The sequence below is a fragment of the Centroberyx affinis genome, unplaced genomic scaffold (genome assembly GCF_046629955.1).
Source record: "Centroberyx affinis isolate AG114_WGS23_722 - 3 ecotype Tasmania unplaced genomic scaffold, CSIRO-AGI_Caff_v1 ptg001985l_1, whole genome shotgun sequence".
Lineage (NCBI taxonomy): Eukaryota > Metazoa > Chordata > Actinopteri > Beryciformes > Berycidae > Centroberyx > Centroberyx affinis.
Window position 1 is genome coordinate 25,088 of NW_027280331.1, and position 20,373 is coordinate 45,460.

The 20,373-nt window shown below is 42.3% G+C and overlaps 2 protein-coding genes across 2 annotated transcripts; one reads left to right on the forward strand and one right to left on the reverse strand.

Moving 5' to 3' along the window:
* Nucleotides 1–1,749: 1,749 nt before the first annotated feature.
* mcm3 (minichromosome maintenance complex component 3) lies at nucleotides 1,750–12,455 on the reverse strand. The gene is made up of 17 exons (XM_071530840.1): nucleotides 12,320–12,455; nucleotides 11,878–11,990; nucleotides 10,675–10,883; nucleotides 10,236–10,366; nucleotides 9,666–9,904; nucleotides 9,023–9,131; nucleotides 8,693–8,846; nucleotides 8,312–8,443; nucleotides 7,544–7,752; nucleotides 6,756–6,930; nucleotides 6,097–6,223; nucleotides 5,526–5,676; nucleotides 4,815–4,955; nucleotides 3,992–4,101; nucleotides 3,622–3,695; nucleotides 3,291–3,396; nucleotides 1,750–2,844 (listed from the first exon to the last, which is right to left on the reverse strand). The coding sequence occupies exons 1-17, from the start codon at nucleotides 12,395–12,397 to the stop codon at nucleotides 2,646–2,648; spliced, it is 2,457 nt and encodes an 818-aa protein (XP_071386941.1). The 5' UTR covers nucleotides 12,398–12,455; the 3' UTR covers nucleotides 1,750–2,645.
* A 3,404-nt stretch (nucleotides 12,456–15,859) lies between these two features.
* On the forward strand, nucleotides 15,860–17,494 carry paqr8 (progestin and adipoQ receptor family member VIII). The gene has a single exon (XM_071530850.1). The coding sequence runs from the start codon at nucleotides 15,860–15,862 to the stop codon at nucleotides 16,937–16,939; it is 1,080 nt and encodes a 359-aa protein (XP_071386951.1). The 3' UTR covers nucleotides 16,940–17,494.
* Nucleotides 17,495–20,373: the final 2,879 nt, after the last annotated feature.

Genomic DNA, 20,373 nt, shown 5'->3' on the forward strand with positions numbered 1-20,373 from the left:
ATGTAGAATGATGAGAGCGATGATGAGTGAAGGCTGAGGGTCGGAGAAGGACAGACGAGAGGCTGAGGGAGAGAGAAAGACTCCCACCTCTTCCCCTTTGTCTCTCACTCTCACTTATCTGATGCCTAGAAGGGAGGTTGTCACTAAGTTGATCTGACGCTACAGAAGATACATGAGAGGACAAAACATCAGCCATGATTTATTAGTCTATTGGTTTATCTGTCTGTAAATCCTATGTCAGTGTTTCTTGTAGTATGGGATCCACTTGCAGGCATATTAGCATGTTTTCATGAGTTTTAGGGCAAAAATACTTTTGTTAAGTTTCGACTCCTAGCTACAAAAGTTTCAGACTGGCTGAAACTATGACTAAATATTATACAGGTATGGCATGAAGGAGAGAAGTAGAACAGAAAAGGAGGAAAGATGCATTTATGGACAGCAGCAACAAACCAATTCACTTTGAGTATTTTTCACAGAGGATGATTCTTTGAGATTGACAAACACATTGGAACAAAACTTCCCAAACCATCCCAAATAAGAAATTTAGTCTCTTGCCCCTACATCCCAAGCTCAATTGTATTGTCCTAATCATAATTAAAAAAAACTAGCCATTAAAACACCATTTAAAGCAAGAAAATGAAATGAATAAGGGTTTGGATGCGACTTGATTGTTAATAGGTCTGTGGGCTAGATGGAGCTGAAAGAGACAAGATTTTCTCAAGATGCACATTCTCCAAAACAACTAATGACCCAAGCTGATGTTGCAGGAAACTGTAGTAGGCTCTTCTAACAACGTTCACATTGAATTTTAGGCTACTAATCTACTAATCTGGAGTTTCATTCAGCCTGCCTTGCATTGCAGACACTTGAGAAGGCTATGGCAGCAGGATTTTAATAAGTTTTGATACCATATTTCTCCAAAATAATTCAGGGAGGCATTACGCTCATCTTCCAAATCCACCTCTAAAAAAAAACAACACTTGGTCTTGGTTAAAACGAAAATGAGACAGCGTAGGTTGCAGCCTTTGCCCTGGAGGTGATGAGTCAGTCGTGGGTGTCGAGACCTGGAGGCCGTCATGTCCTGGATGGCGGTGAGAGCGGTTGTTGGTTCCACGGCCCGGCCGGGCTGCGGTGCGTCTCGGGCTCTTATCTGCAGGCTGATCGGAGCCATAGGCTGTTACAGCACACGGCAGCAAGTCAGATATGGACTATATGCATGATTATGATCTGTGAGAGTGTGTGTGGGCGGGGTCAACTTAGATGTAACTGATAGGGATCTAGAAAAGTGTGAGAAAGGTGAGTGGTGTTTATGCCACTAGTACAGAAGTGTTTTCCCAACCAGGGAAGAGGTGGGTGGGCCACCGTGCTTGAGAGCTGCCACCCACTCAAAAGTTTCATTCATGTCTTTTCTCAATGGAGATTTCACATAAAATGCTTTTTCAGAGGCTTCTTTTCTAGAAACCTTGGTACACAGGCAGGAAAGCTTTAGTATTTGATGACCAAACACTTTGTTCCCCAGCCTCTTGTACTATTTTACAAGTAAATTATTACAATAGAAAAGAACCTCAAAGTGATGGTTAGTTTCCTGCCAAAGTAGCTGGTAGAGAAGCAGGAGCCACAGTGCAAATTTACCAGCATTAGGCTGCTGGTAATTTCCCATGATGATACAGTATGTAGCTACTTAGACCTGCTGCACCTTTGCTCTGTCAATCAGCAATACAAGAACCCAACACTGTGGTATACCCAGGTATTAAGTTTTATTTTAATACACAACTAGTTAATGAACCATTACAAAACTTTTTTTTTCAACTATATACACACGTCTCTTTTTGCAAAATTCCAACAACAGAAATGCTGGTAACACTACTTAATGTCCTTTTTCTGGCATATTAAATCTGAGTATTGAAAGTACAGTAATACAATTTCATTACTTAATGAAAACTGTACTTGCATTGGGTAGCTAAGCACATTATGCAAGGAGGGAGATTTTCATTAATTACACTACTACTGTGTGCTTACAGTAGTTTTCCCATATGTTAATACACTGGAGCAAGGCCATTATAAAGTAATATTACCATTTTTTAAACAGATCAATTCAAAACAAAATGCATAAATGATAGACAAAGCAATAACAACACAAAGATTTTTTTTGCAGTGTTGATAAAATGGTCTTGCTTGCAAAGAAATAATGAGTTGATGGAAAAAAATCTGCACAAGTGTGGACCTAAACCCATCTATTGTTGATTCTTGGTCCAACAGTGCATGTATGCATTTACAAAGAATAGACTGGGCTGAATGTGAAAGTTGTTGGCAATCCACAAAACAAAAACAATCTGTGCTTTCAACTTGCATCCATAGAATGCCTTCTCTGTTTTCTCATTTCATTTTTGTGCTTCTCGGAGACAAAAGCATTTTCCAATCAAACCCAAACAGGGATGTGATGAGGACATCAATGCAGACATAATGGGAAGGGGGAAGCAGGAAAACAGCAATCATTAGAAACAAACGGCTGCTGTCCAATATCTGGTGGAGGAAATAAATTTACATGTTTATATATAAACCACACCCCCGTTTCTTTCCAAGTCCATTTCATCCTTCTGAGACAGTCAAACCATCCGGCTCCTCCAAGACATTCTTCTCCTTCCTCAGATGAGGAAGACGATGTCGTCGGCCACCATGACTTGGTTGTCGTCCTGCATGCGAGCCAAAGCGGCGCGAACCTCGGTCTCCGAGAACGGCGACTGGCGCTCCTTGTTCATGTCGTCCCTCAGGGTCTTCATCCTCACAGACTGAGCGTGGGCCGACTGGAACACCGCGAACAGAGAGGACTTGAACTCTTTCAGCCTGGTGGAGGAAGGAGAGTGAGAGGAGAGTTTTTATCATTTATCCATTTTACAGCATATTGGAACTTTTGTCACAAAAGTCCTATACAAATATGATATCTTTCAGCCTGTGGGTAATTTCCTCAAGCTTAAAGGATGGTAATCAGGTAACTGTTGTCTTTATCCACACAATTTCCCTATAAATCTGAAATTAGGACACATCTTACAAGTGCCCCCCTTGCCAGTTAATATAATGGCATTCCCTTCATCTTTTCTGTATGATGGAAGGTAGACACTGGATTGAATTTCTGATCAGTTTCAGTCCCATTCACAAATTTAGAAGGCTGGGCTGAAAATTAGACATCTGTTTTCTTGCTTAACTATTAATAAAGCCATGATCTAATAATAAAAAGGGAATAGTTGCTCTGCTGACCTCATTAAAAGCTGTAGAAATCTACAGTAACCCACCTGTCTGCAGAGATTTCAGACTGGCCGTCCTGTGATGGAGGGGCAGAGGCGTCCATGGGTTCCTCTTCCTCCCGCTGCTTGGCGGGTTTGGGGGTGCCAGCTTGAACTAAGGGGGTGAGGGGAATAAAAGAGCATAGTTAGACTTCTAATAAGTGCAGTAAGTGGTAGTTTTTTTTTTACACTGGTATGTAGTACAAAGATTTGTATAACACATTTTTGTGAGTGCTATAAAATAAGAGAATAATAAAAAAAAATTATCAACTATTACACAATGAAGACTATGGGAACAGAGTAAAGTACTGGAGGAGGATTAATGAAAGCAGACTCTTACTCTCAGGGACGGCATGCTCTTCACTGAAGTCATACGGGCTGTAAGGCTCGCTGCTCGCTGAACCACGGCGCCCCCTACAGGACACACAGGTTAATGTTAATGACAACTGACCATCTGGTCAACAGCACTGTCTACAAGGCATGAAACATAGTAGACAGTTAGCTAGACAGGATGAAATCTAAATGTAGTTCAAAAGGGGGAAAGCTGCACCATCACTAGTACAAAAGTCAGAAAAGTTTAAAAACGTTTGATTTGTTGTAAAAGTTTACTTTTAAAATTACTAATTTAAATTACTGACCATATATTGGTCAATTTACTGGGAGATTGAAAATTGGGTGGTGAGTGTGTGTGTCCCTCTAGGAGTGCATACCTCTTCTTCTGAGATCGTTGAGTACGTTGTGTGGTCGTCTCTGCCTCCTCTTCCTCCTCCGAGCCGGAGTCACGTTCCTTTCTCGCACGTTTCCTGTCTTTCTCCAGAACCTGCAGAGAAAACATGGAACAATCCAGAAATTAGCTACTTGAAACATCCACATTTCATTGCAGAAATTTGATTCCCTTTAGTTACTACACCACAGTATGTTTTGTAAACCTTTAAATAACTGTTTAATTATTTTTATCATCATCATCATCATCTCATTATTATGGTATACTTGTTGTGATACAGAATATATATAAGTAAGGCACTGTGTTTCTGCAGTGGTATATTGTTCTAAAGGGATCCAAATCCAACTCTGTCCAGTTAATATTCAGTGGAGGTAGGTGAATGCTCGGCCTATTTGGGTCAGTCTTTTTGTAACAACAAGGAAAAAGGGAGCTGTAATCTAAAGAAATAGACATTGTTTTTTAATGAGGCACTGGAAGGGAAAATTCTGTTGCAGTTGCACAATAAAGAACTTAATTTCTTTCCATAAATATTTCTTCAGGGAAAAAAGACAAAGGACCACTGTAAACGGCCATAAAATGCCAAAGCATAACTTTGAGTTTTACTACGTGAAGAAAAAGCCATAGTCAAATCTTAGCTATAAAACATTTCTTCAGCTTTAACTTTTTATGCAATTCCCAAACTTTAAGGTCATTTTCTATACTTCTTCAGACCTGCATGGGAAAGATGTAACAGTTCCCAAAGAGTGCTATGCAGACAAATACCGTCATTGCATTCATCTCAAGGCTTCAGAAAAGATAGTAGTACAGACCTTTTTGAAGTAGGCAAACTGGACCAGCTCCACAGCCACCTCCGAGTCTTCCAGCTCCACGGCTTTGCTCATCCGGGCCTTGGCGTGTGCCGTGGACAGACGGATCATGGTCTCCAGCGTACGGGCCGTCACTGGAGAGGTCTGAGGTGGAAGAATTTAAGTTTAAGGTTAAGTTACCATACACAGTTTCCAAGACTTGTCAACATCTATTTCTATAATCTTTATTTAACCAGAAGGTCACTTAGTACAAATTCTTATTCCTAAGGATGGCCTGGCAAGAGGAAATCCAAGGCTTGTCCTAAGTCTTATTTTGGCTGGCTACAAATATCACTTGGATCTTGTGGAATCAGAAAACAAGTTATTTTGATTCTTGTTCCTTGATAAGACACCTATACACACTTGTGAACACTTGATGTTCACACTTGACCAGATGATTATGAACAAATTTCCACGATTTCCAAAATGGTTTTCCAGGCCTAAAAGACAGTTATCGATTTCCATGACTTTTCCCCAAGTTTCTAGTGTCAATTTCCCTGGTTAATGGCACCTATTAAATACCATAGTTATTAAAAGTATCCCCTCTCATCCTGTACAATGCCTTTGTGATGTGATGTCCCTTTTCCAGTATAATGCATCCGTGTGTGTGTGTGTGTGTGTGTGTGTGTGTGTGTGCAATATGCTCTATATGATGGTGTGTGCGCCCATTCTCACCCTAGCAATGTCGGCACCAAGCTGCTCCTGGCTCCTCAGCCTCGAATACTCTTCTGCGATGTGATTGGCTGCCTCCTGGGTCAGCACGGGGGTCACAGCCTTGGCGATGTGGATGTACTTCCTCATGAACTCCTTACTCACGATCTTATCTCTGAAACATAAAAAGGATAAATATATTTTACCCTTGAAAAACACCAAGAGCTGCACTCTAAAATACTGCTTCCTTTTGTGGTTTAGTCAGTGTTTAATTTACATCAGTCACATGGTCATGTTCTTAGATGTACATAAACAAATACTTTTCATTTACAACTTTTTACCCTTTATCTCCCATAATCCACAGTGATGGTGTATTCCAAAATTGAAAATCCTCGTTCATCATTTTACAAGCCACCTGTTTGTAAAATATAGGACCAAATCCAAATGATGACTATTATCTGCATTATCAGCATAAAGGACTGGAAAAGTAGACAACCTTACCAACCACAAGCCTCAAATTGGATTGTGTTAATGTCTCTCTCAAACACCATGGCAGATACTCTCTCTGTGTGTGTGTGTGTGTGTGTGTGTGTACCTCTTTCTCTTGGTCCCGTGCAGCAGGTTGTTGTGTTTCTCGTAGACCTGCAGATCCTCCTGTTCTTCCTGCACTGCGTCTGGGTCTTCTGTAGCCAGGACATCCACTGCCCCGCCCAGAGACATGGCTGAAAAAAAAAAACAACGAAAAATAAACATATACCAATTGCCATTTTCACTTCTACTATTTTAGAAACAGAGCATTCAACTAATTTTGTCCACTTCTGGTAGAGTAGAAAAACTTATCAGTCACAGACAAAATGTATCTGCATTCAGCTGGTGGCTGGTGTTTCCATTTTCAGTATATTCTTGGTTTACACCTTTCAAACCTCTATACATGATGAACCAGACCCTTAAAATTCACCCTGCTCTTGTCCATCTTTTCCAGGAGGCACCAGCATAAAACAGCTACATGTTCGGGCATTTTAGAGAATTACTAGCTTCTGATAAGTTTGAAAAATATGGACCCCAAGGCAAACCTCAATCAGCCTCTGTGGTAAATTTGTACAAAATGTACAGTGTAGTGCACCCAACACTGTGGCTGTAAATGACAGAGTCCTTCTCTAGCCCTCTTAGCATTCTAATATTATTTGGTGCATTCTTGCAACACAAATTTAATACCATTACTATTATATTTTGAGAAGCCTTGATGTGCAGTACCTGCTCCCTCCTGCTCGCGGGGGTCGCGGTAGCGGTGCATCCTCAGCACGTGGTCCGAGATCTCCCGGTCCTGTTCTGGGTCCATCTGATCCAGAACGATGAAGAGCAGATCAAAACGCGACAGCAGGGAGTCCTGCAGGCCGATGTTCTCCATGGGGGTTTTATACTGGTCATACTGCAGAGAGGGCAGAGGAAGTGGAGGGGAGCAGAGTTACAGAAACTCACAGCTCTACATCAGCCTCAAGTTTTTATAGAAAACAAGTCTGTGACTGGAAGGTCATAGGTTCAAATCCCTGGATCAGCTGGGAAGAACTGGACGTAGAGAGTCAATATCTACCGCTGAGGGGCCCTTGAGCAAGTCATGTCATGTAAAAATAATAAAATAATTGGGTAACACTGTCTATAAACAACCACATTATCAGTGCATTAGAAGAGCATTAGAATGCACTCTAATGGCTTATGACCGTGCCAATAACACATAATGCTTACTGAGGGATATCAGAACCCATTACACAGATCATTTCGAAAGAATTATAGTACAAGTGTCTTTTGAATGTTTGACTAGTTATCAGATGATGTTCCACTGAGAACAGGTTGTCCAAAAACTTCTGATAGTCATAAACGATATTTGCACTTCTAATTCATTCCAAGTTACATCTATAATGTTTTTGAGCACTCAGTAAGCACTATGTGTTCTTATAAGCATGGTCATAAGGCATTAGAGTGTATGATAATCCCTTACATACATATGATATGTTTCAAAACTACAGATGCTTCTTCACACTCACCCTGCCGTAGACGGGGTTGGCGGCGGCCAGCACAGAGCAGCGGGCGTTGAGGCGGGCGTGGATGCCAGCCTTGGCGATGGTGACTCGGCCCTGCTCCATCACCTCGTGGATGGCCGTGCGGTCCATGTCGGACATCTTGTCAAACTCGTCGATGCACACCACGCCGCGGTCGGCCAGCACCATGGCACCTGCCTCCAGACGACGCTCACCTTGGGGAGAAAATGACATGGGTCGCTCAAATTGTGTTATATTTCTTAAAGATGACTAACTGTGAGCCTTAAAGGAGGATGTGTATCATGTGTTGATTGGTTTAGGTTAAGAATAATCACCGACTGTGGTCAAAGTAAGTATGTGTGAATGGAAAACAAATGAGAAATCAGTTTTCCTGTGTAGGTTTCCAACAATAAAGGGAAGGTTTGTCATTGTGCTTTGATTGCAAAACACCATGCAAGTGGTTTGATAAAACATCTCAGATTCATGTTTACTGTCAAAGTGACCTTGAGCAAGAAACTGAACACCTGCATCCTCACTCATTAAGTCTCTCTGGATCAGAGGGTCAGCTAAATGCCCAAAACGTTTGTCACAGGATTTCCCCCCATAATATTTTCTTTACAGGTTAAGAAGGCCTCTCCAACAGCTTTTAGGTTAAGGAAAAGTAAAACTTGGCACTGAAAAAAAACATACAAATTCAACTGTTTTGGGCCAAGTGGCTACTCCTCCAGGCAGGGAAACACTGGTGTGTGGTGGGTGTGTTCGCATGTTTCGTACCAGTCTCCTGATCAGTGGTGACCGCAGCAGTCAGACCCACTCCGGAGGAACCTCGCCCAGTGGTGGGAATGGCTCTGGGGGCGGTATGCAGCACGTAGCGCAGCAGCTGGGACTTTGCTACCGATGGGTCACCTAGAAGGAGGATGGATAGAGAGAGAGATGAGTCATGATTGTATAGTCTGATACTTGTAAACTGAACCACTGGCTTCCTAAAAAAAAGCCTAGATACTGCAGCAGATAGCAGCCATATCCAGCTTGTTCAGACTGGAGTGAGGAAACATGAAGGAAAGAAAGGATGGTTGTCTGTCCTGCAGTTGATCAGATTATCCTCCCATTAGTAAACAAGGCTAAATGAGCACATAATCGACAAAGCTCCTGTACCGATGAGCAGGACATTGATGTCTCCTCGGATGCGCGACCCATTCTCCAGAACCTTCTCCACGCCTCCCAGCAGCATGCAGAGGATGGCCTTCTTGATGTACTCATGGCCGTGGATACTGGGGGCCAGTGAGCGAGCCAGCTGGTCAAACACATCCTGAATGAACCAAGAGAGAACACAGAAGAGTTAGTCCTTGTGTTAGTTTGTTATCTAATTCAGTTGCGTCTTTGCTTGTCATGTGTATTTGTTTGAGGAAAAGGGTTTTTTTTTTAAGCATTAAAAATTCTTGTTATGGAAGGAAAAAATGAAGCCACATGTTTGAGTTTATTTACCATGGTGCGTGACTGACTGAATTTCCTGATCTTGGCCACATCATCAGCTGAGAAGCAGGGAGACACCTCCTTGCTCATCTGTTTTACCTGGCAGGCTATCATGATGGTCCTGAGAGGGAAGGGTGGATAGTTTTGAATTAAATATGAGGGTATATCCAGTACATACAAGTGATAATGTGCCTGAAATGGGAACAGAGGCTCTTTTCCAGCTTTCCTCATCCTAGATATGAAAGGGTCCGTTACAAACTCTATTTAACAAATGTGGAAACATTTTTGCAATCCTAAATAATACTTCAAAATCAGACAATTCTTTTCTAAAAAAGCATTATCGTTTTGTGATCAAAGATCTTAATGCAACTCAACTCAAATTTAGTAACAAATAGGAGGCTTTAATGTGACACCTGAAATGATTTTGAGAGAGTAGGCATTCATTTTATTGTTTTTCAAAACACGCATCTCATTCTAGAGTGAATCTCTTCATGTTCAGAGCAGTTCCCGTTAGGTTCACTATACCCTTCCAAGCAGTGAAGTGTCCGCAAACTTTAACATGCATTATCATAAGTGCTGCAGCAGCTACCACACTTGACTTACATGTATGAGCTCCTGAAGACATTCATTTTAACCGTATTTCACCCCATCTTACCTGAACGTGCCGGAGGTGAAGCCTCCTTTCTTGCCCGGCAGGCAGCGGTACGTTCCTATGATCTGGACCCTGTCGCCTGGTTTGACCACATCCACCAGGTCGTTGTCCAGGATGATGTCCACAGAGCGAGGCAGCTGGCCGGCAGGGGCTTTCTCTGGCATCTCCTGCACCGTGATGGTCTGGTGGTCCTTGTAGATGGACAGACCGAACTCTGTCTCCAGGGGGTTGTTCTCCTCGTCCTAGGGAGTCAGAGAGAGAGAAAGAAAAAGAGGTGCTCAGCACAACACATAAAAAGCAGGAAGTAATGGGTGAAAAGGCAGGAAAATAGGAACCCATGAATAGGAGGAGTGTCCCAAAAAGTCTGAAATCCAGAAGCACCATGCATGAATATGTATGAAACCAGTAGACCGAGTAAAGAACACCCCTAAGAACACAAATATAGACAAGTGTTGAGTAGTAGTAGTAGAGTGCGATGACTGTAAGAGCATCACTGTCACTCTGGGTAACCGTCTCGTCTAAATGCCTAAAATGTAAAACTGTAAACATCCAGGCCACTGGATCTGCAGTTACCTTGGTGGGGTAGATGGCACTGGACGGGAAAGCGTCCAGGGAAGTCATGTCTGTGTACTTCCTCTCCATCGTCTTCTTAGTGGCCGGACAGTAGTGGACACTCCGCACCACCTTGGGACGCACCAGAGAACCTGCAGGCGATGAGGGGAGAAATGGAATATGAATGCACTGAAGGATATACAGCATTGTTTATTGGTGCAAGTCCATACTAATAAGCATTGCAACATTATCGACAGTATATCAACTGTTCGTTTAAATAGCACAAGTTTACATTCAACTGGCAATGAAGTTGTGAATCAAAAAAAAAGGGGATATAATGTAGAGAAGAGTAGAAACCTAGGGCCCTGAACTTGAAATGAATGAGACAAGGAGTATCCAACGACCTGAAATCCTCAACAACAAATAACAAAAAACGTCACTGCAGCCTGGGGAAACTCACACTTGGTGACGATGCCCTCCACACAGACCATGCTGCCCAGCAGGCGGGAGGTGAGGGTGCGGGGGGTGACGTGCTTGGTGCCGAAGCTGCCCTCCAGGCCCACGAAGAACTCCTCATACTGCTTGGCGTAAGTGGCGTCCACCGAGGCCACCAGGTCCTTCAGCGCCCGCTGGAACGCGAGCAGCTCCTCGAAGGCGTTGTTCATCAGTCTAGCAGAGCAGAGAGGGATAGTACCACATTAAAAACATTTAGATCATGGCGTTGCTTGTGTGAATCTGGGTGGAGAGTTGAACCAATATGTGCCGCTCTCTCGGTGTATAGAGGAAAAAGCTCCCATGGTATATTTTCATGGAGAGGTTTCAAATTTAACTGAACAGTAAAAATTCAGTCTCAAGCCATGTTCTGCAAGCATTTTGCCAGTAAATAAGGCAACATGATATTGACAGAATATGTAATGGATTCTGACATGGCTCCTTCTATACGAAGACAGTGCAGCATGTATCAGGGCTAGATGGAGAGATTGAGATAAACTATCTTAATAAGTCCTTACTTCTAAGGCCATTCTGATGCAGAGGCTTGCAGTGACATAAGACCAAACACAGGTAACACTATAGTATCAAAATTCAAAGAAAGGACAACTTTGTGGCAAAAGAAGAATGTGAACAGAATCTCTAACAAGAATGATGTGGTTAACAATCTCTGGCTGTGGATTCTGCATAACTGCAACATGTAGCTGTGAATATTCATTCATTCATTCATTCATTCATTCATTCATTCACCTCCATAACATGCTACAGAGCAGTGTTCGTCTAAAGTATACACTATATATAAAACGACTTCATCCAGATCTTTATTTGTTGCGATTTGAAGATTTTGGTAGGTGTTCAGTATAATTTACGCCAATGGTCATCCATACCATATTACTCTATAGATTATCATTCTTTACAGCAACAAATACCAGAATATGTGAGATGACAGGAGTCTAAAACAAGAAAAATATGCAGTCCTATCTAGGCTATATCATACATAGCCTATATAACATTTTGTGCAATTTTCAAACTGATCAAGACCTGGAAATTACCAAAATCTTGTTTCCATACATTTCCAGGTCGATGTAGGAACTCTGGATGACTATGTGATGCTTTGGTGTTTAGGGTTTGTGACTACAACATTCACAGACAAACAAAACCATAATGAACCTACTTGGCAGCCCGGGCCTCGTTGCGTCTCCTCAGGTCGTTGATATTGACGATGAGACGAGATTTATTCTCGCTGATCATGTCCCGGACCTTGCTCTGGTAAACCCCCTGGTCTTGCTGCAGACCGTAGAGGAAGATGAGATGAAGGTTGATGTTTATTCAGTTCATAAACTAACCAGCTCAAAGTGATTAGCTTGGGAAGCAGGATGCATCACTGTTAGCTAACACTGAACACAATAGCAGCACTGAAGACAGGCTAATTGTTGCACTAAACGTAATACAAATGTGTATAATCGGAAAACTAGTGTAATTAAAGTTAACAGCGACATTATTTGCTAACTAACGCCCTGCTGTAAATAACTGAAGGGTGTCTCTTTTGTTGCGGCCGCATGGTTTCTTTATTTCAGTCCCACAACAAAGTTTTACCAGAGAAAAGTTAAACTTACATCGTCATCCAGGAAGTCCAGATAATCTCTCTGCGCCTCTCTCATCTCCCGGTCATCGACGAGGTCGGTTGCCATCATTTTTGAAATTATTTATTGTTTTTTTTTATTATTATTAATCTTAAAATAAAGCACAGAGTTGATATGAACGCCGTGTGCTGCTGCTGCTCCTGCTGCCGTCAAACCACACAACTGCGGGGTTTTCGCGCCACTGCGTACCGGGTAGAAGTAGAACGTAACACGCGATTGGTCCACACAGCACGCACTCGTTTGCATATTCGGCGGGTAACTTGCATTCTGTCCAATAGAATCCTATGAACGCGTGAGCCTCTACAAAGTCCCGCGAAAATGCAGCAGGAAGGGGCGGGCCGTAACAAAGGGGGAACCTACCGAGAAAACAGCAGTTGTCAATTTGTCCACTAGATGGCGACAGATGCTGTGAATTTTAGTTTTATTTCCATAGCCTACTGCAGGGGTTACCAATATGAGGTCCAGGGATCCACAGGGGTCCGTGCAGGGGTTTCCAAGAGGTCCCAATTAAAATGAGGGACAGTTCAGATTCACTGTTATTTAATTCTTGGGAAGATAGAACCATCAGGTAATTAAATGTATATATAAAAATAAGTATTTTCTTGTCACTTTCTCCACTGTTACCTCCTTGCCTGCAGTATGGACAGACATCAAAAAATAAAAAAACACAAGCTTTATCAAATGTCATATACAGTATATGGTCTGAAGTATATCTATATGGGTTTTGGGCAGTTTTAGTTTAGTAAATTTATAATAAGTTTTCCACTGAATATGTCATATTGCAATCCTGTTATTCATGATAAGACGTGCTTCCCTGTTCCCTTTTTTCTGGGATAAACATGTTTCTAACCTTTCCCTGTATGGAAATTGTCTTGACGTCTCAAACAGAGCGAGAAAAATTTTGGTCTAATAACTCATAATATCCAGAGAGCTGCTCCAGTAAAATGTTGTCACCACTGGTATTTAGCTTTTTTCCCCTCAGCACTTAAAAACGAGCCAACTGCAAACATTCAAAATGACTTAGCAGGCGTGGCACTGAAACCAGAAAGAAATATCACATGGGCCTAGTTTGCCTTGTTTGATTAAGTTTGATTTTTCTGAGCAGGATATCAAAACAGAAATATGCGAGTGGTGGATCTAAAATTGTGTGTCTATAATCTCACACGAAAGACCTTTTTGGCATCCACACATCTCTGAATAGAATAGAATAGAATAGAATGGAATAGAATACGACCTTATTGAAAATCGTCTTTGGTCTCAATATTCCAACAAGTAAGAAATTATTTCATAATCTGCAACTAGCTGTTTTTATCAGTAACTACAACAGATTTCAGTTATCAATATTTTGTAATCAGAGTAAAGTAATGTCATTATAGTTTAGTTAAGAATATTTCCATCATAACCCATATGGCAAAATAGTAGACTAAAACTAGAGTGATCCAGAATCAAGACTTGTTGGAAAGACTCAAGGTTAGAGTTGATGTCTCTGTTGTCTTTGTAGATGAATGCAGTTCACAGTGCCGGACAGTAGATGGCGACACATATTCAGAATTAAATGTGCATCCTATTTTATTGATTTTATTCCATTTATGCCGTAGGCTATATGCTCCCTCTTCGAAACCTAGTAATAAATCTAAGAGTCATAAAGGAGGAAAATATCACTGCATGTTCCTTTAAGCCTCTATGGGAATATTATAGGAATATTACAGTGATACCAGAAGATCACCAAAACATCCATAAAGTACAATAAGGTCATTATAATCTAACCATCAAATACCGCACACACACTATAAGTCCCTATATGAATATTATAAGAATATCACAGTGATTATTATTCGTTTGTGGAAAAAAAAAAAAAAGAAAGAAAAAATAACAGCACTTCAGGGCGTGTTCTGGTCATTTTAACCCCGCCCACACTTCAAAACTCTCCAGGCTGTAGGGGCATTTTCTCTGTTTTTGCTCTTTTTCTCCCTCTCAAACAGCTTAAATCGCCTCTTTCCAGCATGTTGCAGTTTATTTAGATCAATGTAATCTTCTGCGGGGGGGAAAACCCTTTAGTGCGTTTGGCTTTGTTTTTTTTCTTTTGCAGAGACGTTTGTGACAGGAGCAACAGGTGTGTTGTCGATACAAACAGGTGAGACGGTGCTTATCTTCTCCTTCCCATACAGAAAAAAAACACATCCTTGAGAATAATGTCTACAGATAAGCTATGTATGCAGTTTAGGGAACATATAGGTATAAAATAAAAAGTTTCCAGCGTCCAAAATATATAGGCTATTTCGAATGAGGGTCATGTACATGTAGAAATATATATGTTTTTGCCAATTTTTTTTTAATGTTTTCAAACATGTAGGCTTCACATTTTGAAGCATATGTGTATTGTTTGAAGCATAGGACTTCTTCTGCAGCAGCTTTACAGTTTCTCCTTTGCAAACTGGCGGTAGATTTATAGCAAAACATATACATTTCATTATTTTTTTCTTGCATGGACTGACAATTGTACCGTAGGTCTATAGCTTGTTTTTAAGCCGATTATCCAAACTCCTGCAGGTCAGCTATTTCCTATGGCAACAACAACAACTTCACCTTGTGTGTCTCAAATGAACTTAATTCAAACAGCCTATTCTAGCTTGTAAAGTTCAGAGAGAGGCAGATATTTCAGCTGCAGGAATTGGAGTTAAGACTGGTGTGTTTATGGAAGGAAAAACATGGACACGGCACACCCCTCGTGATACCTGTGTATTCTCAGGGGAGTGGGTGTTTGTCTTGCTGCCTATAGGTGCTTATTTACCTTGCTGACACTATAGGTGATGGTTTACATTCCTCTCCCTCTCTGTGTGTGTGTGTGTGTCATCATGGGAGGGTGATGATTACAGGTATAACTACATACCTGCTTCAACAGTGTAAAATGGCCTTTGTTAAGTAGAACGATAACTGCGGTATTCCAAGACTCACAAGAATATTGCTGCTGGTGTGTTAATCTGCATATAGAAAATTTGACAGCATGCTCCCTGGCACCTTGTGAAGTTTCATTAACTTTTTTTTTTTTTCCCCCTTCCCAGTTTAATCTCCCTCAAGTGTTTTTCTAAACCGCACTCACACGTCACACGCCATACCACCATTACTCAGATTCGTTGTGTAGATTTGAAGAGTTTATAGTCTAAAATAACGTGAAAAAATCAGCATCTACTCTCTTATAATGATTGTTTTTTGTATGAAAGTGAAGCACATTTTGGGTTAGTTAAGTTATGAGCCATTTTAAGATCTTTGCTTACAAAATAGTCCTCTGCAGTTTTGAAATTTGAAAATTTCAGGTAGCACCATTTTTCCAAGATGTATATATTGATTTTGGGATTGAAACCCTGCATTTATTGACTGTATGTCTCTTTTTTTCAGGTTTATCTTCCACAGGTTGCTCTGGCCGGCAGTTCTCCTCCATCTTCTCTTCATATTTCCATCTCCTCCTCCTCTCCTCTGTCCATCACTCCCCCCCCCCCTACCCATCATCCAGCCATGTCAGGCGACGCCCTGCAGCGGCTCGGCGCCTTGACCCTGAGCGTCAAGCAGCTCGGCCGCCTCCCCCGCCTCTCGGGCCTCCTCCCCTCCTCCCCCCTGCCCCTGCCCAGCCCCACCGTCGCGGCCTCCCAGGTCCCCAGCCTGTTCCGAGAGCCCTACATCCTGTCGGGCTACCGTCCCGTGGAGCAGAACTGGCGCTGCTACTTCCTCAGCCTCTTCCAGAGACACAACGAGTCCCTGAACGTCTGGACCCACTTGCTGGCCGGTCCGGTGCTGCTGCTGCGGTGGTGGGCCAACGTGGGCACCCTGGGGTGCGCCTTGGACGCGACCGCCCTTCCTCTGTGCCTCTTCATGTTGTCTGCCCTCACCTATCTGTTCTTCAGCGTGGCCGCCCACCTCATGCAGTCTCGCTCTGAACTCGCACACTACTCCTTCTTCTTCATGGACTATGTGGGAGTGGCTGTGTATCAGTACGGCTGCGCGCTGGGTCATTATTTCTACTCCACCGAGCCGGTGTGGAGGGAAAGCAGCATCGGGCCGCTGTTCCTGCCTGGAGCCGCCTTCTTCGGGTGGCTGTCCTGCGCCGGCTGCTGCTTCGCCAAATCCCGGTACCGGCGGCCGTACCCAGTGCGCCGTAAAATCTGCCAGCTGATCCCCACCAGCCTGGCGTATCTGCTGGACATCAGCCCCGTGGCCCACCGCCTGGCCACCGTGTCCTGGGCCCAGGAGCCCTCGCTGCCCCTCCACGCCCTCCAGGTCGTCTCTTTCCTGCTGTCGGCCCTCTTCTTCTCCTGTCCCATCCCCGAGCGCTTCTTCCCGGGCCACTGTGACTTTGTGGGCCAGGGTCACCAGATCTTCCACCTGTTTCTGTCCCTGTGCACCCTCTGCCAGCTGGAGGCCCTGTTCCGGGACTACGCCAGGCGGAGGGATACAGTGGTGGAGGTGTTTGGGGAGCGGCAGCTGTGGTGGGCCTGCGTATCCTTCCCCGCCCTGATCCTGTGTTGCGTCCTGACGGCGCTCATCACAACGAGACACATGCAGAGGCAACTGCAGCAAAGCCGAGAAAAAGACAAGTGACAGGGGGAGAAGGACAGGAAAATAGTTTTTGAGTGTGAGTTAAATAATAATAAAAGGCATCTTTACTGTGTGTGTGTGTTTGAGAATCAGATTGTCTGTTGAAAAAAGTGATTGTTGAAAGTATTAGTTAATTAAAATAATATCAAAGTGCACAATTAACAGGTCGTCTGGTTTTCCTGAAAGGGTTTCTTAGTTCTTGGAGAGAACAACTTGCGAATATGAATCCGGTTGACAGCAAATCTTCAGTTGTTTCATTGCTGATTGAACGAAGGCATTAAATTTGAATATGGCTCAGCAAAGTTTTCCTCAGTGAATCATCCTCCCATTTAATCGTTGCTGATGAAGGAGCCAGTTCTGAGGAGCTTGCTGACAAAGAAAATTGGTCTGAAGCAAGCCAGCAGTGAAGCGCATAAAGATTAGTGTCAGTCTGGAAATTGATCTCTTCCTAATTGTATTACATATGTGAGGATATTAAACAAATAAACCTGCTGCAAATGTCTGTAAGGAGATGCATTTTGAAAACTTTTTGCCTTAATTTGATACATGCAAACACTCCACCTGGTCATTATGTTTTGTTTTGTATGGATGTACATATTCTGATTAAATGAACAACTGTGAATTTATAATTTGCTTACTGGTTTGTGAACTGTTCATTTTGGGGGGGTAGACTCTTACTCCAAACCTGTGCTATGAAATTGGCCACCTTCACAATATTTGGCAGTTCTGTTTGCCACAAAGGCTTACTGGTGTGAGGCAACCAGCAACATCAGTGTTGAAAGACCAAATCTGGATTATGGCATTCACCAAATTGGACGAGCCAGATAGGGGGATTTGGGCGAACAAAGAAGTTAATTTAACACTGAGGAAGGAGGATAAACTGTAATTCCACTATTGAGACAAGTTGGCAGAATGATTCCCCAAGTGAGTAATATCTCACACCAGATCCAGTTACAGTTAACTGGGTAAACTGGGAGAAATGGCAGAGGTGAAAGACAGGTTGATCTAGACGACATGATCTAGATTGACAGCTAGGATGGATAGACACACATCTGACACTTTCTCACAGCAAGGCCAAGGAGAGCTTAACAGGGCCAGAGGCAACTGTAAATGTTTACCACGCAACATCCAAAGCATTAGTTAAAACATAGTATTTATGGGTAAATGGTGAAAAGTGACTAATCCATTTAAAACAAGGTGTGAAACAAATGAATGCCATGTTGTTTTTAATAGACAGTGATTTACACGATAACTCCCAGTTAACCCTGTTTGGCCCTGGGGAGGAAACCAGGCTATTGTCGGTGTGTTTCAATGCTTCTGCCTGTTCTTTGTTTGTCGATTCATATTGTATTTCAATGGTATTGAGCTAGAGACCAGGCCCTATATCACAAGCCATGACCACACCCAGTTTATTTGACATGTAATGTAAATTCCTACAGGATCAGTCAATCGAGTCTTTAAAAAATTGAATAATGAAAAGTTTTTGGCATGAGACGGTTGGCATGAGATAAGATAAGAAGCGATAAATATGTTCAACCCACTGATAAATATTTGAGAAAGGTTGGTCATTCATTGTCAAATGAATTGTAGTTGCATTTTACATTTTGAATAGACTGAATTAAAAAGGAATCGGCCTTAGCCATAGTGTGAGTGAATGCTGTGTTAGTGTTGGGGGGCTTGTCTATACACACATAAGTCCATTTTGCACTACAGTGTGAAACACAGCTAGCCACCGCTTAGTCACTCTTCTCATGTCACTTTCCCACCAAAAAAAGATGAAGGTTATTATGTTTTTTCGTCTTGTACCCAAAAAGATAATTTGTCAGCTGGGCTTGTTTCCTGTATCAGCAAGTAGTGCTGCTCAATGTTATGTTACAAATGTTTTAAATTACCCATGATCATCGCCGGCTTCTCTTCCTCCTGCTGTGGAAGAGTCTATTGATTTAGCTTCGTGCCGCTGAGCAAATATCATACAGATCAAGGAGAAGGAACAGAGGAAAATCACTGAAAGCTATAGATTGGCTCTCTGTAGATCTTTAAAAGATTGCAGTGAGGGGGCTGTTAAGCAAGTAATGGGTGTGGGTGTCATCACCAACAGAGAGGTGTGTGTGTATAATTTTATGGAGTTAGGGGTGGTGTGTGTGTGTGTGTGTGTGTGTGTGTGTAGGAGAGCGAGTCAGGGGAAATCAATTTATTTCTCCCTCAGCTGTATCCCACTGCCTCTCTCTCACTGCAAAGCCGGACTGAATAGCAATTATGTTATTAAGGGGAAAACATGTTACGTTTTCCGGCTATGTGACTCTATCAAGAAAGTAATAGTCTTTGCTTTAGTGAAAACCAATATAAATCTCACTCTGTATGTTAGCAGTGATTTTACAAAAACACATTGAGATCAATATTTTGTTGAAAATGTAAGAACCGTATGTCTTTGGGGGAAAACAGCAGCAGGGAATGCTATGAAACTTTTTTAATTATTTGAATACAGCATGAATGCAGAATTACATAATTGGTTTGCTCCCTTGGCGCTGAATACGGGCTAATTCTGCTGAACAAGCAGCCAAATAAAAAAATAGGCTTTAGGGCTGATAGCCTTATCATGCAGCAGTGGGGCTGTGGCTGGCAACATCCACTGAACTGATATAACACATACTGCAGTTTTACACCGTGCTAAGTAGGCCTCACACACACACCCACCCACACACACATACACACAAAAATGTTTGTATTTCATCCGGTTTAGCGCTCTCTCTATGCCTAAACTCAACCTTTACCTTAGCCTTAACTTCACCTTGCTTCTAACTCCTCCTTTTCAAAGTAAAGATCAGCCGAAATCCTTTCTACTGTATGTCCACAACTCAAACTGGACCTCACAAGTATAGTAACCCTTAAGTACACACCGGTCCTGGTCTGCATTCAAACCTCAAACCCTGCTCTGCACTAGAACAATGATCCTTTTTTTTTTGGACTGTCTGTAATACCTCCCTTGTGAGAATGATTTCACCGGTTTTAGCCAATCAGCTCTTGGCATAGGGAGCAAGAAAGAGGAAGTAATAGATGTGTATTGCAACACTTGTGTATTTGAGGGTATCTTTCTCTGGGTATTTAGAGTAAACCCACCTACTAGCCAAGGTACGATTAAAAATGTAAATCTAATTGGATAAAAGACAGTTGGGTCACATTATACCAAACTTATTAGCAGCACAATACTGCATAAAAAGTATGTTGGAGAGATAAAGTAGGTATGTCAATATCATGGCTCAAGAATACAATAAGGCAAAAACAATACTGAATATTTCAAATATGTAGGGATCAGTATGAAATTGCCTTTGGCCTGCAATGTGCTGCCAGTTTTCTGCAGTCATGTAAATTGCTGCTAGGGGGAGATGTTGTTTGAGTTTTTTCTTTTCACTGTGTCAGCCTAAGTATTTTTCCTCTAG